We start from the raw sequence: 20,566 nt of genomic DNA on the forward strand, positions 1-20,566 counted from the left end.
TTGTACCATGCCCTGTGCAGAAGTGTCCAGGCCATCGCATGTCTGAGCCCCCGGTTGACCCTTTCCAGCCCTGCCTGCCAGATTCATAAAAGACATAAAAAGCCGCCAGAAGGTTTTCAATGTGTCTTTGGCTCTGTGGGGGAAGATTGAGGTGAGAGATGGGGGACTATGGGGACCAAGGAAGGAGCTATGGTCAGGATATTGAGAGAGTGTATCAACGGAGGCCCCAGGCCCAGCACACCAGGCATGTGACCATGTGTAGAAGGCCTTGTGTTTTCTGCAGTGTCCACATATGTCTTCTGCTTGCTCAGGCTGTGATTGTGTTCATCCTTTCCTTACCTCTCCCAGCCCTGCCCGCCAAGTTCACAGAAGGTCTGAAGAACGAAGAGGCCACAGAAGGGGCCACAGCCACGCTGCGATGTGTGCTGAGCAAAGAGGCCCCTGTGGAGTGGAAGAAAGGGACAGTGACCCTCAGAGATGGGGACAGACACAGGCTGAGGCAGGCCGGGGCCACGTGTGAGCTGCAGATCCATGGCCTGGCCTTGGCAGACGCTGGGGAGTACTCATGCGTGTGTGGGCAGGAGAGGACCTCGGCCACGCTTACCGTCGGGGGTAAGGACTTGCAGCCACGTGGACTTACGTTTGTTGGCCTCCAATGCCTCGTTCCTTTCCACTCCCGTTTGTATTACGGTTTCGTCACATTTGCGTCCTGTCATCCATGATATGCCTGTCATTGCTGCTATGTGTCCTGGTTCTGTGTGACATGCGCACTGATTAGGCTGAGGGAAGCCATGGTCCATAGCATTTGCCCAGCATGTGTAGACATTGGCATGTTTCTTGTGTCTCCTTTGTGGTGTCTGGCTCCATCCTCTTCATGTGCTCAGATGTGAATGTGTTCACCCTTTCCTGACCTCTCCCAGCCCTGCCTGCCAAGTTCACAGAAGGTCTGAGGAACGAAGAGGCCACGGAGGAGGCCACGGCCACTCTGCGGTGTGTGCTGAGCAAAGAGGCCCCTGTGGAGTGGAAGAAAGGGACAGTGACCCTCAGAGATGGGGACAGACACAGGCTGAGGCAGGCCGGGGCCACGTGTGAGCTGCAGATCCATGGCCTGGCCTTGGCAGATGCTGGGGAATACTCGTGCGTGTGTGGGAAGGAGAAGACCTCGGCCATGTTGACTGTCAGGGGTAAAGACTGCGAAAATGTGGCTTGGTGTCTGCACTTTTTCATCCCCACCTTCTGTCTCTGGTGTGATGACTTCTGGGGCAATGCTGTGACCATGTCTTGTCCTTGGGTCAGCTGAGCATGTCCAGCTGTCCCTTGTCCGAGTCCAGGAGAAGGTCTCATGTCATTGTCCACACCACTGTGTATTCTGTTCTTCCAACACCCTCCCTCGTGTGTGCACACCTACTCACGAGTGCTCCTTTGGTAGTGTATAGTGCCTGTGTGTTGATGTCTTGGTGTGTGTGGGATGGCTTGAGACTTCCAGCCCGTCCCATATCTGAGTCACTGCTTGGTGCTTCCCAGCCCTGCCTGCCAGGTTCCTAGAAGATGTGAGGAGCCAGGAGGCCATGGAAGGGGCCACAGCCACGCTGCGATGTGTGCTGAGCAAAGAGGCCCCTGTGGAGTGGAAGAAAGGGACAGTGACCCTCAGAGATGGGGACAGACACAGGCTGAGGCAGGCCGGGGCCACATGTGAGCTGCAGATCCATGGCCTGGCCTTGGCAGATGCTGGGGAATACTCGTGCATGTGTGGGCAGGAGAGGACCTCGGCCATGCTGACTGTGAAGGGTAATAACTGTGTGTGGATTCTCCTACTTGAGGTTTCTGGTCTCCCTGTGTCTGTCAGTGTCAGTGTGTCCTTTCCATAGCCACATGTGCAATCCTCCTCCTGTGTGCACACTGAGGATTCTGGGTGGTCTATTTGCGATGGTGTGGACCCCATCAAATGTGAGCAGTGCTGATTGCCAAGGGGAGATCCAGGAGACACTGTCCCAAGGACATTCACGCCATGGAATGCTGCTGTACTGAGGGCTTGTGTGCCCTTGGTGGGGGTCCCAGAGGGAGATGGCCTGGCTACCCTCCTGAGTCTCTCGTGCTGGTCAGTTCACCCTGAAGCTATATGCCAGGCTTGCAGTGTTGTTGTTTTCATTAGTGCAGGCCACCCTACACAGCACACCGACCGAGTGGCTTCAGGAGTAGGAAGCTGTTTACTCTTTATTCTGGAGGCCAGAACTCAGCATCAGAGAGTCCACAGGCTTGAGGCCTTTGGTGGCAAACACTTGTCTCCGTATGTGTGTGTACCCCGATCTCTTCTTCTGTAAACACTTGGTTGTGTTGGATTTGAGGCCACCTGGACAACCTCATTTAATTTGACTCCTTCTTTGAATTCTCCTAGGAAAAAGTCATGTTCCCAAGGCTTGGGGCTTACGACTTGGATGCAGATTGGAGGGGATGCAACTTAGGCCACAGTGTGGCACACTGTGGCCTCCCCAGACTGCTACCCTCTTCACCTGCAGAGCCGGTTCACAGATCCTCAGTAGCCCATGTCTCAGCCTGTGCTAGTGTCAGATCTAAGTCCAGCGTCTGTAAATGTCACCTCCAGACTCATACTGAGCAGAATTCTTCCCTCGTGTGAACCCATGGCCCCAGCCCTGATGTGTGCTTCCCCAGCACACATCATGGGGAAGCATTTTAACCAGAAACAGGGAAATTAGGCACAGAAATACAGGCCTTGGTCACAGAAATTCCAAGCCAGTCTGAAAGCACAGAGTAGACTTCAGTGAGTTTCAGGCTAGAAAGAATGCCCTCTGGCTCGATCAGAATTGCACCCTGCCCTTTAGCCCTGGTGGCCGCATTATCCCTCTGAACTGGAGGGAAGGGGGCTTGGCTTCTGGGCCCCTGGACAGAGCCATCCCTGCTACTCTGACCCCCTCCATAATCGTCCTTCACCTGAAGGATGACACATCTGCAGCTGGGGAGTCTTAACAGCTTGCTTCATACCCTGCAGTCTGTCCCGTATCAGCAGCGTTGCTCCTAGTGTAAAATCCACAAAACCCTTGTTGGTCCATGTAGTTCATGGGATTCCAAGGCCCTGAACAACAGGATCCTCCTCAGATCTTCCCTGGGTAATCTCATCTCTTTTATGTCAGGTGAGGTGAGGTGATTGTCTGGCCAAATCCTCAATGTTTGCTCTAGAACTCCTCCTCCCATAGTGTGGTCATGCCAACAGTTTTGTCAGTTTTCAAGTTTTGCTTCCTTTTTGCTAAATAATTCTTTATTTAGTTTATCTCTTTTTCCCATTTTATTGCAAGAAGTAGAGACAATACAGGCCATACTTTCAACACATTGCTTAAAACTCTCAGCTGCCTGTCTAACTTCATTGTTCCCGTGTTTTTCCTTCCACAAAGCACTGCAACACAATTTGGCCAAGTTCTTTGCCTTTTCATTATCAGGACTACCTTTCTTTTTCCAATCACTCATTCCCCATTTTTGTCTGAAGCCTGACTAGAGGCATCGTTAATATCTGTCCTTCTGCTAAGGGTTCTATTTGGCCCACAGGGACTTTCCTAACATGTACCTCAGAAGTCCTCAACAAGCCACGACCCAATTCTGAAGCTGCTTGCAGGTCCTTGATGTTGTTATGGAAGTGTGCCCGAGTTCCGTTGCTGGGACCTCCCTAACAGTGCCATGGGTTGGGCTGCTTAGCAGAAGTATTTCTTCCTCGTGTGGTGGTTGTGCCTGAGGTCAGATGACCTGGAGCTTGGGTCCCCTTGAGGCCACCATCCTTAGCTTCCAAACTGATCATCTACCATGTCTTCCTGCAATCATTCTGTTTGCGTCCTACTACTTTCTTACAAGGACTCCAGTCATACTGGATTGTGCCCCCACTCCCTGCCTCCTTAAAGGCCCTATTTCCAGATAGTTACTTTCTGAATTGTAGGAGTAGGAATTCAACATGTGACTTTCTAGGGGACACAAACAATAGACGTAATCAGGGTGAGCCTTGGTCCATGGTGACTCATGGAACTCACGGTGTGGACTGGAAAGAATGGACCGTGCGGCAGGTTGCAGGGCTGAAGGCGTGGGGAGGCAGCTGTGCTGGACCACTGGGGTCCATGAAATGAGCCGGGGAGAAGCAGCGATGGGCAATCTGGCTCCAGTCGTGTTGGACAACTGGAGACAAGGACATGTAATGCAGAGGTCATGGGGCCTGATGTGTTCATCAGGCTGGATGGGAGCACTGCCAGACATGTGTCCTGTCTAGGAAGCGGGGAGAGGTCATTACAGGTGCCTCTTATGGGATCCTGGGAGCGGCCCACAATGTTGTGTAGTTGGGCTATAGGCTGTGGGAGGCTGTTGTGCTTCCCTGCAATGAGAATTACACTTTTTGAGAAGACACATATGGAATGAAGCCTGTCTCCCAGACAACCTACTCCTCAGCAGCCAGAACACAGGAGTCTCAGTCATGGAGCCATGCCTTCCCATGACTCTCTAGCCTTCCTCTTGTTTCCTTACTGGATGCTGCAGTCATGATGTCAGAATCATCAAGATTTGACAACTTGTCTTTCTGATTCTTCTTATTCCTACTTGCATGATTTGTTAAAGACCTGAAGCCCCTGGAGGCACAGGAAGGGGCCGTGGCAATACTTCAGTGTGAGCTGAGCAAGGTGGCCTCAGTGGACTGGATGAAAGGGATGGAGACCCTCAGAGATAGGGACATATACAGCCTGCAGCAGGACGAGGCTGTGCATGAACTGCAGATCCATGGCCTGGCTGCAGAAGATGCTGGGGATTACTTGTATGTGATGTGTGTAAGGAAGAGAGGACCTCGGCCATGCTGACCATCATGGGAAAAGACCAAAGGTGGCCAAGTAAAATTATGTCCCTGTGTCCAAGTATTGACCACATGCCACAGGATCACTCATCCGCTTTTCTCCCTGATCTCTGACATCCCTTCATTCCTCTGTATGGGATTGCAGTCTTACCACCCTTGTACTATAATGGGTTCTTCCCTGTTGCGGTCTGTGTCTTGTCATAATATTGTTCCCCAAAGTTTTATAGAAAATCTGAGGTTCTGAATGTGTTTCATGGAAAGGATAAGGCCTAAGATTGCCACAGAACTGGCCGTGTAGGCAGATCCGAGGGAAATCATGGTCCAGCACTTTGTTTTGGCACCTACAAGTTTCTGGTGAAGTCTTGTGTGTCCTCTATGGTGTCTGACTCCATCCTCTCCCTGTGATCAAGTGTGAATGTGTTCACCCTTTCCTGACCTTTCCCAGCCCTGCCCGCCAAGTTCACAGAAGGTCTGAAGAACGAAGAGGCCACAGAAGGGGCCACAGCCACGCTGCGATGTGTGCTGAGCAAAGAGGCCCCTGTGGAGTGGAAGAAAGGGACAGTGACCCTCAGAGATGGGGACAGACACAGGCTGAGGCAGGCCGGGGCCACGTGTGAGCTGCAGATCCATGGCCTGGCCTTGGCAGACGCTGGGGAGTACTCATGCGTGTGTGGGCAGGAGAGCACGTTGGGCACACTGACCATCAGGGGTAATGTCCTTCTGTCCCTCTGTGGTGTGTTTAGGAGGCTACCCTTGCTTTGTGTCTGGCTCTCATCCACTCTCTCTCCCCATGGTTCTGTCGCTTTTGTCTCCTCTGGTAGTCCACCGTGCCTCTGTATTGTTATAGCAATGCCTGTGTCAAGGAGTCTGGCCTAGTCGCCCCACGAAGCCCTCACCCACACAGGTGTTGAGGGTACCTGTTTCTGCCTTGTACTCTGCAGTCAGCCCATCCTGCCTCTGTCTCTGCGGCTCTGCATGCTACCCTCAATTAGTATGCTTGTCTGGCTGCTGACTGTGATGCAGGTGGGAGGTGGTCCTGGTGCCCATGTGTCCAGTGGAGAATCGGCATCTGCCACGCCTTGTGCCCTGAGGCGTGGACCCCTACCTAGGAAATTGAAGGATGTAGCTCTGCCTTCTCTGGAGACCACAGGACTTGGCCATGCCCTCAGATCTGGCCCAGGAGGGGTCTCAGCCTTGCCTGAAATATGAGGGACACAGTCCCATCTCAGAGCCTGGGAATAGCAGGGCCATGTCTTGGTAGGGTTTGGGGGATAAGGACCTACCCTGGATGGTCCAAGGGGATTCCTGCCCCAGGTGTTGCGAACACAGCCTTTGATCGGGCTGAGTTTCTAGTAGTTTCCAGAGAAGTCCTGGCCATGTAGTCCCTTGCCCCTCCTGGAGGCCCACCCAGACTTGAGTTCCTCTTACAGTCTTGGCGTGCCCCCCAGGCTAGGTGTTTGAGTCTCAAGCTGTCCCTGCCTCCAGCCCCCCAGGTTGTATTCCGGGAGCCACTGCAGAGCCTCCAGGCTGAGGAGGGCTCCACAGCCAGCTTGCAGTGTAAGCTATCAGTCCCTGATGTCCCCGTGGTCTGGAGCAAGGGTGGCCTGGAGCTGCAGGCTGACAGGCGCCGGGAGCCGAGGCTGCAGGGCTGCACTGCAGAGTTGGTGCTGCGGGACCTGCTCCGTGAGGATGCGGGCGAGTATAGTTGCACTTGTGGACCCCAAGCCACCAGTGCCACACTCACGGTCACAGGTGGGCACGGCAGCTGTGAGCCTGGGCTCTAGCTTTTCTGAAGGACCCAATGCCCTGGTGGTGGGATGGAAACGACCTGGGTGCTGCCTACCCACCCATACCTGCAATGCCCTAGCTGAGGCTGTGCCCTGCATCCCTGTGCCTGGGCCACTGAAGCTCCTGCCCTCTTGTTCCATATTGGCCTTAGAAGCCCCACCCTGAGATTGTCACCCTATGTGCACCCCCAGCTCCCTAGCCATCCCAGGGATCTGCAGTCACTTCCCCACCCTGCCCAGGGTCTCCTGTGCTCCTGGCTGCACCCTACAGAGGCCTGTGGTTCCTCTGCCCTCATACTCCCCCTTACCCCTTTCAGCGGCACCTGTGCGATTCCTGCATGAGCTGCAGGCCCAAGAGGTAGCAGAGGGGGACACGGCACACCTGCGTTGTGAGCTGAGTAGGGCAGGTGCCAGTCTGGAGTGGCGCAAGGGTGCCCTGCAGCTCTTCCCCTGTGCCAAGTACCAAATGCTGCAGGATGGCTTGACTGCTGAGCTGCAGGTATACAGGGCAGAGCCAGAGGACTCAGGTGACTACACATGTGATACAGGCCATGTGCAGAGCACAGCATATCTCAAGGTCCGAGGTAAGCTGTCTGTCCCGTCATCCTAGGAGCTGACAGAATTTGCACAATGGGGTGGGTAGCTGGGAGCCTGGCATCAAGAGTCCTTTTCTGCCCCAGCCCCTGAGCCCAGGTTCCAGACCAGGCTACAGAGTGTGGAGCAGGAGGCAGGTGGCACAGCCAGGCTGTGCTGCCAGCTGAGCAAGGTGGAGCTGGGGACCCCAGTACGGTGGCTCAAGGAGGGTGTGGAGCTGCATTCTGGCCTCAAGTACGAGATGCGGCGCCAGGGGGCCATGTGTGAACTACTTATCCGAGACCTGGAGGCCAAGGACACTGGAGAGTATACATGTGCAGCTGGTGACCAGAAGACCTCGGCCTCTGTGAAGGTCAACGGTGAGCTGTCCTGCCGCCCCATGTCCCTGGGCACGTGCTACAGGGGACCCTGGCCCTGAGGCCACAGGCTGCCTGCTTCCTTGTCCCTGCCTTCATCTGTGGCTGTTTTCATGTGTGGAGCATTAGCAGGGCTCGCCAAGCCTACATTCCTGATGGCTACTCAGCCTATCTCTGACCAGCAGGTGGCATAACCAGGCCTGTGTGGGCAGCTACCCCTCCAGGTCTTGCTTTCCTGACTTGTGTGGTATAGCAGTGATGGGGCAGGTGGCAGTGTTGAGCAGGACAGGCATCTGCCATTTTGCAAACAGATTGGCCCCTTGGTCTGTGGGGAGGCAGGAGCTACTGAACATAGGAGGTGACAGAGGCTGTGTGGGTGGCAGAATGGTGTCTATGATCAGGATGGTTTCCCAGAGTCGAGGCCATAGGAGCATGGCCTGGGCTGGAAAAGGGGCTTTTCTTGTCCCCCAGAGCCCAAGGTGACCATTGTGCGGGGGCTGGTGGACACCGAGGCACAGTCTGACGAGGATGTGGAGTTCAGCTGTGAGGTGTCCCAGGCTGGGGCTGCAGATGTGCAGTGGTGCCTCCAGGGGCTGCCACTGCAGAACAATGAGGTGACAGAGATGGTCATCCAGGACGGCCGCACCCACATCCTCCAGCTGAAGGGTGTGACCCCTGAGGACACTGGTACCATCTCCTTCCATGTTGGCAGCCACACGTCCTCTGCTCAGCTTACTGTTCGAGGTGCTGACTGCCTCTATTGCTGCCTGGGAGGGGATGTTGAGGCTGGGCTCCGAGAAGAAGGCAGATCAGGGCAAGGCTGTTTTCTGGTGTCCCTGGAATGTCAGGGCAGAGAAGTATTGGCTGAGAGCTGAGTCAGGCATTGGGCGGGAGGTTCTGGGGAGCTCCTCAGTGTTGGGCTCACTCCCCATCTCCTGAGCTGGCCTCAGCCCCTGGTCATCTCCAGCATCTTGAGGGGTCAGAGCCTGGGCTGGGAAGGAACTGATAATACCCGCCCTTGGTTTATTGTCAGGAACTGGGGTGGGCTTGGGAGGATCTCTGCTGAACGGAGCATCCTGAATGCAGACATGGAGGCTGACGCCCATGCCTCCCCATGTCCAGCCTCTGAGGTGACCATCCTGGAGCCCCTGCAGAATGTGAAGCTCAGCGAAGGCCAGGATGCCCACTTCCAGTGCCGACTGTCCAGGGCCTTCAACCAGGAGGCCCGCTGGGCCTTGGCTGGAGTGCCTTTGCAGGCCAATGAGATGAACAACATCACTGTGGAACAGGGCATTCTCTACTCACTCACCCTGCACAAGGTGGGACTCTGTGACCTTCCCTGGGTGTAGAAAGTCCATCTCCACCAGAGGAAAGTCAAGCTTCACCCAGAAAGGTCCTCTGTGAGGGGCTGGGGCTGGGGAGCTGATGAGTCCCCATCAGGGCTTGAGCAGGGCCTCACCTTCCTAGTCAGGATGAGACCAGCAGGGCTAAGCAGCTTCTCTGCCTCCTAGGTGACCCTTGAAGATGCTGGAACCGTCACTTTCCAAGTGGGCTCTTGTAGATCGGAAGCCCAGCTGACAGTGACAGGTGGGCAGCCCTTTCCATGTCTAGCACTTGCCTGGGGATGCCTGTCCCCTGGGCAAGCAGTATGGTACCCATGGGCACCTGTAAAGAGGAGTGGGACCCGGATCTTCCTACAGCTGGCGATTTCCCTCTGCCTGGTCACTACAGCCAGGGAGGGCCACCAGGGTGCACTGGTAAAGGTCCCCTTGAGAAATTCTGTGGTACGTGGGTCCCCAGGGCAAGACTGGCGCTGTTTGCAAGAGGGAGGTGCAGAGCCTGAATGTCATGGGGATGGGCCCAGAGGTGGAGATAGGGTCTTCCTGACTTCTATGACGCAGGCCATCCATGTGCCTGTACATCCACCTTAAAATACACTGCTAACCCGATAGACTCAGAGCTGTGGATTCAGTGAAATAGCCCTGGTGTGGGTATGCATTCAGGCACAGTGTGCATGACCCCGGCTTGCAAACAGGATTTTAGGAACTTTCAACTTGGATTGTGCTTTGCTCCCAGAGCTGGTCTGCCCTTTCCTTGTTCTACTCTTTGTGCTCAAACTAGTCTACTCATCCATTCACCCATCCATTATCTGTCTATCCATTCGTCTCCATATTTACCTACCAACCATCCATTCATTTACCCATCATTTATTGACCGTCCATTGGCCATCTACCCATTCCCTACCTTTAGTCCATTTGTTCCTTCATCCACACCCTCATCCATCTGCTCACTTCTCCATGTGATGGGCAGGGAGCAGCTGGATCCAGTGTCAAAACCGTGGCACCCTCAGTGACCTATGGACACAATGCCTCTCGGAGTGAGGAGCATCCGCTTCCACAGACTTCTTACTGATATTTCTCTTCTATCATACATACATGCATTTATCCAACCACTCCCACCCTGTCCACCCAGCACTCATTCATTCATTCATTCATTCATTGAACAGGCCCTCTGAACCCTTTTCCTTACCTAAGTCCTAGACTTCAAGGTGGGCCTGTCTCGCTTTGCCCTTGTGGGACTCCTCATCTGCTAAGGGAGTTACATAGGGAGAAAGAGTGGATTCTGAATCCTATGACCCCTGCCCTTAAACTTGAGATAAGAGTGCACGTGGTCAGTTCTGTGGCCTGTGGGGGTGGGAGAGGCTGCCAAGAACCAGTGCCCAAGAACTGAGAAATGTGGTTGGGCATTTCATAGACATCTCGAGGACCAGCAGTGCAGATGTGGATGGTGACTTGAGCTCTGGGAGGGTGACACAGAGCCCTGCCCTGAGTTAGGTGTCCCCAGTCTAGATGGTTCGGCTCATGTGTTGTAACCCACTGTGGCCTTGGGAGAGCTCTGGGGATGGTTGTGCAAATGGGCATCCAGGTTAAGAGTGGACACGCAGGAAGGGGAGGTGATCAGATTGTGTCTGGGGGTCAGTGTGGGAGTGCAGCAGTGAGGAGAATAAAGGAGCTCCTGAGGGAGGGCTTGTTAAGGGCACAGGGGCTCCTTGCCCAGCTTCATCCTGCAGGTACTGGTATATGAAAGGACCTCCTGCCTGCCCTGTCACTCTACATCCCTCAGAGAAGAGGCAGCTGGACTTTGACAGCTGTGGACAGTTCTGTCTTAAAAGGAGGCCCAGGCTGCCATGTGCCAAGTGCTCAGAGACAAACCCAGGGCAGGGGTCCTCCCTACCTGGCTAGGTAGCACATGTAGAGGATTCCTTTAACCTTGTTCTTCTCTGGCATGCAGTATAGGGATGACTATGTGTGTGTTGGTGGTCTAGGAATCTCTCTTCCTTCATCTGTGGAGGCCAGTTGAGTGTCAGCCTGAGAGGAGACAGGAAGGAGGGGACTGTGCAGTGAGCCAAGGCACCTGGGGAGCCTGTGCAGTGAGCAGAGGCACTTGAGTGTGGACCACTCTGTATGACAGGCAGGGAGCAGCTGGATTCAGTATTAGGGTCCTGGAAGCATCAGGGATCTCTGGATACAAAGCCTCTTGGGGTGAAAAAGCATCTACTTCCACAGCCTGGGGGTGGAAGGCTCATTTCCCAGGGGGCCCTTTCGGGGAATAGTAGCCCTGGACTGCTCCCCCAGTCCTGGTGAGAGGGATGTCCAGGTCATAAAGAGCTCATCCACACTGCCTTGCCTCGTGCAGGGTGTGGAGCTGGTGCTGGGGCTGTGTTGAGCCTGAGTCCATCCTTGTGGGCTCACGTTGGATGGTGTCTGTGATGTCCTCTGTGACCAGAGTGGCCCAGCTGGCCAGTTGGGTTTCCAGACTCCAGTGCAGGTCATCTTCCTGCGCTCAGTGGTGCTAGATCCGGGGTGGGTCTCAGGGCTATCTTAGCACATCCCACTCTGACATGCTAGACAGACAGCACACATAGCCCCCCCCCCCACTCCCCAGGAGTACAGTATGCTAGTTGTTTTCTCACAACATGATGCCTGAGTAGAGTGCAGGATGTGTATGGCTTTGTTCTGCAGCGGACACCACATGAGTGTCCATCCAGAAGTAGCAGGGGCCCTGCAGTGTGAAGCCCCAATCCTGTAAGTCTGCCCCCTTCCAATGCCAACTGTGGGTCTCAGGCTATATCAGCATGGCTATGAGGCAGTTCTTTTTTCTGGGACAGCTCACATCACAGGGTCCACTTGAGAATAGGAGGGCTGAGTATAGAGGCAGCAGGCCCAAGCCCTCCAGGTGCAGTGGTGGGAAGCTTCACAGGTCTTGTTGGAGAGTCTATGTACAGAGGTGTATCTTCAGCAGCCTTGTGTCCCAGAGGCTGCTGGGCTGAGTGAGACTTGGTCTTCCTGGTGACAGCTGCATCTTGAAGCTGTCTAGGGCCTCTCCTGAGTTATCTTGCTAGCATAAACCAGGTCCATCAAGATACTTTACCTCTCAGGATGTCTGAGGGTCAAAGACCAAATCAGTACTGCACTGTACCCCACCTGAAAGACCCCAGGACACCCCATCCCAGCCCCCTTTTCACCCTCTTGTGCAGAGGCAGCACTGTGCCTGGTTCGCGGCTTGCAGAATGTGGATGTCTTCGCAGGGGAGGTGGCTGTGTTCTCCTGCGAGGTGTCTCGTGCAGGGGGGCCACAGGCCTGCTGGTGGCTGGACGGCACCCTGCTGCAGGACAGCCCCCAGAGCACCATTGCTGTATGTGATGGGACCATCCACTCGCTCACGCTCTCGGGCCTGGGGGTGGCCGATTCAGGCACCATTACCTTCCGTACTGGGCCCCTGGTGTCCACAGCCAAGCTGTTAGTCAAAGGTATCAGCCAGTGGAGACCTCTTAGCTGGTGCTTCTGCCTCCGCTGCCCGCATGCTTCCTGCAGGCTTTTGGGGAGTGGGAGGGACCATGTGTGCTGTCTGCACAGGGCCAGTCCTGTGTCACTCCTAGCCCAGGGTGAAGTGCATCTGGATGCCAGTCTTGTGCCCTTGCTGTGCAGGTTGGCACACTGCTGTCTGTGTGGCCATCATCTTGCTGGCTGCAGCTCCCCAGCCAGAAGACCAGGCCTTAGTGGTACTGCCTGGGCTCCAGAAGGATAGGCCTTGCCCTGGCCCTACTCACATTTGTCTACACTGTGGGCTCCACTGGAGTCTCTGTGCCTATCTGAGTTAGAACTGATTGGATGGGGAGGGCCATGGCTGATTTGGTGCTTCTGTGAAGAGGCCTCCTTGTGCCTTGCAGGAAACAAAGAAGGTTTGTTCGAGTCCCTGAGGTCAGTAGCTAGGTCGGGTAGAATTTCAACAGCCAGGACTGGGAGGGTGTCCTGGGGGTCTGACGAGGCTGCTGGAGGGGCTGAGATGCTGATCCAGGGCCTGTGGGCATAGGAGGAGAGCTTGGAGTAAGATGTGTTTCCAGCAAGGCCAAGTGGCATGGGTAGCTGGCTGTTTGCAACAGGGGCTGTCTGTGCAAGGCTCTGGATGGCCACAGGGGTTTCCTGTGACCAGCACAGATAGGCAGCCATTGCTATTGCCATGCCGTCCCCTGTCAGTGCTGTATGCTTGCCACTGCCATGACCACTAACATGGATGATGCAGCGGGGAGGGCCACATAGTGCTGTCCAGAGTGCTGATGGTGTCCGGCGTGTTGGCCGACAGATCCCACGGTGGAGGTGGTCAGTGCCATGCAGGACCTGGTGGTGGAGGAGGGCGGTTCAGCCGAGCTCCTCTGCCAGTACTCACGGCCCGTGCAGGCCACATGGAAGATGGACGAGCGGGAGGTGTGTGCAGATGGGCAGCGCGTCGTCATAGAGCAGGACTGGACCGTGGCCAGGCTCATCTTCAGGCCAGCCCTGCCCTGTGACAGCGGCATCTATTCTTGTGAGGCCGCGGGCACCCGTGTGGTGGCACTGCTGCAAGTGCAAGGTGAGGTGCCTGGCAGGCAGCTGGAGCTGGCAGGGCATGGAGGGACAGATGGTGACAGCCAGCCCTCAAGATGTGTGACCTGAGCCAGCAGGGACAGGCATGGGAGTTGGTGCAATTGCCCCATCAGGTGTGAGCAGAGCTGGATTAGGGGTGCCAGCTACTGAGGGTGACTTCTGTGATGAGTGTGTGGCAAGGAAGGAGACAGCTATGGATTGGGCGAGCCAGTGAGGCGAGGCACGGTAGGCTCAAGTGCTGTTTGGGGTGCACTGGCCTTGGGGTACAGAGAGCCAAGAGGGGAGGGTGACTCACCCTGGCACTGGGGTTGAGCTGGATGGGCTGTGCTTCATCTGTCTCCGAGTGTCTGGGGGTTAAGGATATCCTAAGTGGTCAGGTACCCTGTGCTCACTGGGTGGCATCCTACTTGCCCCCATGTCATTGAGGGCATCTCCCAGGACACAGTGTTGGGGGCCCCGCACCCCTAAGCCACTGTCCTTCTCTGCAGCCAAGAACACAGTGGTCCGAGGGCTGGAGAATGTGGATGCACCCGAGGGGGGCGAAGCACTGTTCGAGTGCCAGCTGTCACGGCCGGAGGTGGCAGCACACACATGGCTGCTGGACGATCAGCCAGTGCGGACATCGGAGAATGCTGAAGTTGTTTACTTCGAGGGTGGCCTGCGTCACCTGCTACTGCTCAAGAACCTTCAACCGAAGGACAGCTGCCGGGTCACCTTCCTGGCTGGGGATGTGGTCACTTCTGCCTTCCTCACTGTCAGAGGTGATGCGGGGTGGAAGGGGATGGGGGTGGGCTGGCTTTTGAGATTCTGAGACTGGAAAAGGGAGCAGTGGGTGGGGGCCTCATAGGTGGGGCAGGGGTCTCGGAGGCTCTGTCCCCAGGTGCTCTGCATGGCTCAAGGGTCATGAGCTTTGGAGTTCTCTAGGGTGACTGGACTCAAGGACAGCAGGGCTGAGAGACAGACAGGAAATGGGGCTCGACCCTGCTCCCAGCCGAAGCTCTGTGGGCTGCAAGCACCAGTCTGGGTAGCCAGAGGACTGCCTGCTGGAGGCTGCTTGAGAGAGTCAGGGGGAAGGGGCATGTGACAAGGGCTGGGGGGCCAGTGTCCCCAGTCATCCCCCACTGTGCCCCTCAGGATGGCGCCTGGAGATCCTCGAACACCCATGTGATATGGTGGTGCAGGCTGGTGGCCAGGCCCGCTTCTCCTGTGTGCTCAGTGAGGCAATTCCCGTGGGCGAGGCCACCTGGTACCTCAACGGGATGGCAGTGCTTGCAGATGACACAGACTGGATGGTGATCTCCGAAGGCAGCCACCATGCCCTGCTGCTGCACCATGCCCGTCCGTGCCATGCTGGCGAGGTCACCTTTGCTGCCCATGATGCAGTGACCTCAGCATGGCTGTCTGTGCTGGGTGGGTCAGGGTGAGGCCCCAGGGAGGGGAGAGCTGGGTCGTGTGGACCTGCCTGGCACCATGGGAAGCTTCTCCTGCAGGTGTGGTGGGGTCCTGAGGCAGAGCATGGCCAGGAAGAATGAGGGCCACTCAGCCGTGGCACACTGGGCTCTCAGCAGCACCACCCCCAGTGGATTCTGGCACCATCTCACTGTGCTATGTGTCCCTTGCTTTCCAGGCTCACAGAGCTCAGGGTGGAGCCTGTGTCTGTGCAGGTGGCTGCTGAGGGCTGCAGGCCCCACGGGCACACTGACCTCCTGCTTTCCACAGGACTCCCTGATCCCCCGGAGGATGCTGAGGTTGTGGCACGCAGCAGTCACGCGGTGACACTGTCCTGGGCAGCTCCCACCAGTGATGGTGGTGGGGGTCTTTGTGGCTACCGGGTGGAGATGAAAGAGGGGTCCACGGGCCAATGGCGGTTGTGCCATGAGCTGGTGCCAGGGCCTGAATGTGTGGTGGATGGCCTGGCCCCTGGGGAAACCTACCGCTTCCGTGTGGCAGCTGTGGGCCCGGCTGGCGCTGGGGAACCTGTACACCTGCCCCAGATGGTCCGGCTGGGTGAGTGGCCCTTCCATCCTGGCAACAGGGTGGAGCTGAGTGCTTGGGCTTGGCCCTGCAATGTGGCTCAGCTGATGGCTCTCCTGTCCTTTGTCCACGTGTTGTTCCCACAGAGCCTGCTGAGCCTAGGTCTGCAGAGCCCAAGCCTCCTGTGCCGATGGCCCTGGAGACTCGGCAAGTGGCAGCTGGTGAGGATGTCTGTCTGGAGCTGGAGATGGTGGCTGAGGCTGAGGGAGTCATTTGGCACAAGGGGACAGAGCGCATCCAGCCCAGCGGGCACTTTGAGGTCATCTCTCATGGCCAGCGACAGATGCTGGTGATCAGGGATTTCAAGGCTGAGGACCAGGGCGAGTACCACTGTGGCCCTGCCCAGGGCCCGGACACTGAGGTGGCCACCTTCAAGGGTATGTTCTGGCTTTGGAATGTGGGGAAAAACCGAGGGTCTGTGAGATACCCTATGTGATATGAGGGTGACTCTCCAGCTGTTCCTGATGCCTTGTGGCAGTCCATGGTGTCTCTGCTTTCCATCTTGCCCTTGATCCCCGCGTGACCTCCCAAGAGTGCTTATGCTCCTCAGATAGCACCCCTTGCTTGCTGAGCCTCTCTGGGTGCTGGGTCTGTTTGGCATTTGACCTACTCACCCCTTCACACCTTAAAACCTGCCAATTCTCTGATCCCACCCTCAATTTGAGCCCCACTCTGGCTCTTAGGCCCTTCCCCCACAGAGTCTGTCCATACCACTAGCCATGGGCATCTGTCTCCTCCCTGGGTGGTGATGGACTAAGTGCATCTCTGCTTCCTCTTCTAGCAGCAGGGAGAGGAAGGGCTGACATAAGGCCTGTTGGGCTTGACAGATCTGTCACCATGTGCCCATGGAGAAGACAGACAAGCTAGCCTTGGAAGTACTAGGAGGGCTTGGGTACACTGCTTCCAAGATGCTGAAGTACCTGGCGCTAAGTGGAAGCAGGTGTCCATTGAGGCCACCGGCCAGGCCCTATGCTGGGTAGTAGCAGAGGTGGGTCTGTCAGGTCCATCCTGGCCTGACTGATCTCCTGCTTTCTTCAGTGGTTCTGAGTCCAATCTCTGGGAATGAGGCCCCCACACAACCCAGCCTGCCCCCAGAGGCAGCCCAAGAGGGAGATCTGCACCTGCTCTGGGAAGCACTGGCCCGGAAGCGCCGCATGAGCCGTGAGCCCACGCTGGATTCTATCAGTGAGCTGCCTGAGGAGGATAGCCGAGCTCAGTGCCTGCAGCAGGACGTGGAGGAGGTGGCACCTGACCTCTCCGAGGACTACTCTACTGCGGACGAGCTGGCTCGCACAGGAGAGGCTGACCTCTCACACACGAGCTCAGATGATGAGTCTCGGGCAGGCACCCCCTCTCTGGTGACCTACCTCAAGAAGGCTGGCAGGCCCGGGGCCTCACCCGTGGCCAGTAAGGTGAGCCTCCTGCCTGGCACCACAAAGTCTGAGTGTCTTAGACCTCTACCGTCAATCTTCCACATACTCATCCTTCCTTCCATCCATCCACCTCCAGCCATCTTTCCTTTCTGCTGTCCATTAGTCCATCCTCCCATCATCCATCTGCCCTTCTGTCCATGATCTACCACTGTCTTTTATCTGTCCGTTTAGCTTGTCCATCCATCCAACTTTCTGCCTCTCATCCACCACCCATTTCTCCTGCAACTGCACACCCGTTTAACCACTTATGCATCAATTGGTTTGTTGAACTGTACCCTACCATCCATCTACTATTTATCTACCACTTCTATACCTGCTTTCTAGTTCATTCATTTATCTGTTCTTGTGTCTACCCATTTATCCATTTATGAGACCGTCCATCCCCCGTCCCTCCATCTACCCCCTATCCGCATCCATCCATACTGGTCCTTCCCTTTTGTACTTTCATCCATGTACCTGTCAGTTTACCTGTGTATCTTCTCACCCATCCACTCATCCATTTCCCATCATTATCCATCCACTTGCTGACCTGCTGTCCTCCATCCTTTGTCCCTTCATCTGTGCATTTGCCACACATTTTCTGTCTGCTTCTTCAGTCATCCTTGCACCTGCTAAGCCTCCCTCCATTCACCTGTACATCTCTGTCCTTCCATCTACACATCCATTTATCCCCTCAGCGGCTATTGAAGCTCTCTGAAGAGCTGGGACTGGCCTCCTGTTCTTCCTAGCTGTGTCAGGAGGGGCGTGTGGCCACCAGTGGGTGGGGACAGGATGGAGCACTGGGCCCTGACCTTACCCTCCTCCCTTGTTTCTCTGCCCCACTGTGACACTGCACTCTGTGTCCCCAGCTTAGGGCCCCAGATGCTCCCTCTGTGAAGCACCAGAGACAGCAGGAGCAGCCCGCCACCGTGCACTCACCTTTGGGAGACTCGAGTGCTGAAGATCTGGGCGACCCCTCCATGGACAAAGCGGCTGTGAAGATCCAGGCCGCCTTCAAGGGCTATAAGACCCGCAAGGAGATGAAGCAGCAGGAAGGGCCTGTTTTCTCCCACACCTTTGGGGACACAGAGGTACAGGTGGGTGATGCCCTGCGGCTGGAGTGTGTGGTGGCCAGCAAGGCGGACGTGCAGGCCTGCTGGCTGAAGGATGGCGTGGAGCTGACAGATGGACAACACCACCACATTGACCAGTTGGGGGATGGCACCTGCTCTCTGCTGATCACTGGCCTTGGACATGCTGATGCTGGCTGCTACACGTGTCGGGTGAGCAGCAAGTTCGGACAGGTGAGCCATAGTGCCTATGTGGTGGTCAGTGGCACAGAGAGTGAGGCTGAGAGTTCCTCGGGAACAGAGTTGGACGAAGCCTTCTGTCGGGCTGCGCGGCGCCTGCACCGGCTCTTCCGCACCAAGGCCCCTGCTGAGGTATCAGACGAGGAGCTCTTCCTCAGCGCAGATGAAGGCCCTGCAGAGCCTGAGGAGCCTGCCGACCATGGGCAGACTTACCATGAGGATGAGCGTTTCATCTGTATCCACTTTGAAGCACTCGAAGAGGCCCGCCGGGCTGCCACCTGCTTTCGGAACATGTTTGCCACCATGGGTGTTGGGGTGAACATCAGCCTCACAGAACAGGGGCCCCGGGTGGTGGAAATGCGCATAGGCAAGGTGGCACCTGTCCCTGCCATGCCCCTGGAGCCAGCACCCAGCCTGCCGCCCTCTGATACTGGTGAGTGGGCAGTGGCCCCGACCGTGGGCACTGGAGCTATAGCAGCAGAGGAGGGTAGGTAGGCAGTGTCTGGAGAAGCAAGCAGGCACTGCAGTCCATCCAGAGAAAGCCCAGTGGGAGGGTCTGTGTGCTTGCTGTGGGACAGCTGCTTCAGCCTCTCCAAGCCTCAGATCTCTCACTCTTGATGAGAATATGAACGCTTGCTTTCCTGGAGGTTTGTTTCCCTTAACAAGATTTTGGGGTGTGACCTGTAAAAAGAGAATTCCTGTGGTCTGCTCTGCCTATGGCTCCCCAGGGTAGCAGTCACTCAGCATTAGTTCTAGATGATGACCCTAAGTGTCCTGATTCCCAGAAGCTTCTCTTGGATGTTGAGGAATTCTACACCTTAGATCTCTCAGCTCACACAGCTGTCACCTTTCCTGCCTGTCCTCCTCCTGCATCCCTCTTGCCTCTGGTGGTAGAAGTTTGGTGTCCGAGAGGGAATTTTTGGAGGCAGAGGGAATAGTCAGCAGGCAGCCCACAGGCCTGCAGATGCGTCCAAGACAACCCTGTGCATCACACGCCCATCTGGGCGAGGTGCTGGCCAAGCAGCTGGGGTGATTGCTTGCCCAGGGTGACTCAGGTTTGCCTCTGCCTGCCCCAGCCCCTGTGTTCCTGATGGAGCTGCAGAACCAAGAGGTGCAGGATGGGTACCCTGTCAGCTTCAACTGCATGGTGACAGGCCAGCCTCTGCCCAGTGTGCGTTGGTTCAAGGACGGAAAGTTGCTGGAGGAGAATGACCACTACATGATCAATGAGGACCAACAGGGTGGTCACCAGCTCATCATCACTGCCGTGGTGCCTGCGGACATGGGCGTCTACCGCTGCCTTGCTGAGAACAGTGTTGGAGTCTCTTCCACCAAGGCTGAGCTTCGTGTGGAGCGTGAGTGCCGTTAGGTGGATGATCAGGGTACAGGGGTCAGACTGGGCAGGGTCGGGGCCACCATGTCTCCAGTGGAGATTTCCCAGGAGCCAAGTCTGAAGCAGAGCACCCTCTGGGGCTGTTGGGGTGGGGGTCAGGAAATCTCACTTTCTGTGGCTGGTTTTTGGTAATTTGATTGCAGTATTCTTTGCTGTACTATAATCTCACATTCCTTATCCTTAAAGTTTGTGGAGCTTTTTGGAACTGGATTTATAGTTTTCCTGAAGTTTGCATTTTTGTTTTATTTTGTTGTGATCCTAGAGACTGAACCCAGAGCATGCTAACAAGTGTTCTACCATGTGCCACAGGCCCAGCCTCCTTCTTCCTTTTTTTGTCTTGAGATGGGGTCTTACTGTGCAGTTTGGGCTGCTCTAGGTTCTCATGCCTCAGCTTCCTGAGTTCTGGGATTTCAGGTGTGCACCACTATACCCACTTGTTTTTTTAAGGGTGGTAACATGGGTCTTGAGACCTCACTTTAGGACCTTACCCCTTCCAAAGGCCCCTCACAGCACCCTCAGGGTCAGTCTGTGGAGGACACAAAGGCTCCATCTGTCATACTGGTGCATCCAGACCCTGTTGCGCACATTGCCTAAAATCCAAGATCTCAGCTGTGTCTCTCTGGCCCTCTGGCCTGGTAGGATGGAGCAGGAAGTTTCCCCCACTGTCACTGCTCGTACACTTAGGAAGCCTCAGTGTGATGGTTATGCTCTTTGGTGAGAGAGGTTGGTGGCGAGCCATGGGCTGGTACTCTGGGTACTGCTCCTTTTGACACCAGGCTGTGTCCCCAATCACCTCCAGCTCCCCCTTCCTTTCCAGTGACCAGCACAGACTATGACACTGCAGCTGATGCCACGGAGACCTCATCCTACTTCAGTGCCCAGGGATACCTATCCAGGTGGGGCTGCATGGGACTGGGGGCAC

General features: G+C 55.9%; 1 protein-coding gene across 3 annotated transcripts in view; it reads left to right on the top strand.

Moving 5' to 3' along the window:
* Obscn (obscurin, cytoskeletal calmodulin and titin-interacting RhoGEF) overlaps positions 1-20,566 on the top strand; it is a 95,803-nt gene that overhangs the window by 55,598 nt on the left and 19,639 nt on the right. For 2 of the 3 annotated variants that reach the window (XM_063232821.1, XM_063232823.1), the window contains exons 32-50: positions 349-612; positions 921-1,184; positions 1,525-1,788; positions 5,280-5,543; positions 6,320-6,586; positions 6,939-7,205; positions 7,302-7,574; positions 8,694-8,890; positions 9,083-9,158; positions 12,109-12,381; positions 13,215-13,481; positions 13,984-14,256; positions 14,630-14,905; positions 15,215-15,502; positions 15,616-15,906; positions 16,568-16,941; positions 17,811-18,684; positions 19,328-19,606; positions 20,462-20,540. In XM_063232821.1, coding sequence (XP_063088891.1) covers positions 349-612; positions 921-1,184; positions 1,525-1,788; positions 5,280-5,543; positions 6,320-6,586; positions 6,939-7,205; positions 7,302-7,574; positions 8,694-8,890; positions 9,083-9,158; positions 12,109-12,381; positions 13,215-13,481; positions 13,984-14,256; positions 14,630-14,905; positions 15,215-15,502; positions 15,616-15,906; positions 16,568-16,941; positions 17,811-18,684; positions 19,328-19,606; positions 20,462-20,540 — 5,410 coding nt within the window. The remainder of the gene's footprint in view (positions 1-348; positions 613-920; positions 1,185-1,524; positions 1,789-5,279; positions 5,544-6,319; positions 6,587-6,938; positions 7,206-7,301; positions 7,575-8,693; positions 8,891-9,082; positions 9,159-12,108; positions 12,382-13,214; positions 13,482-13,983; positions 14,257-14,629; positions 14,906-15,214; positions 15,503-15,615; positions 15,907-16,567; positions 16,942-17,810; positions 18,685-19,327; positions 19,607-20,461; positions 20,541-20,566) is intronic. The other variant, XM_063232822.1, reaches the window with a different exon arrangement.

The sequence above is a fragment of the Cavia porcellus genome, unplaced genomic scaffold (genome assembly GCF_034190915.1).
Source record: "Cavia porcellus strain 051 isolate PalLab524CR breed Dunkin Hartley unplaced genomic scaffold, mCavPor4.1 scaffold_21, whole genome shotgun sequence".
In the NCBI taxonomy this organism is placed as follows: domain Eukaryota; kingdom Metazoa; phylum Chordata; class Mammalia; order Rodentia; family Caviidae; genus Cavia; species Cavia porcellus.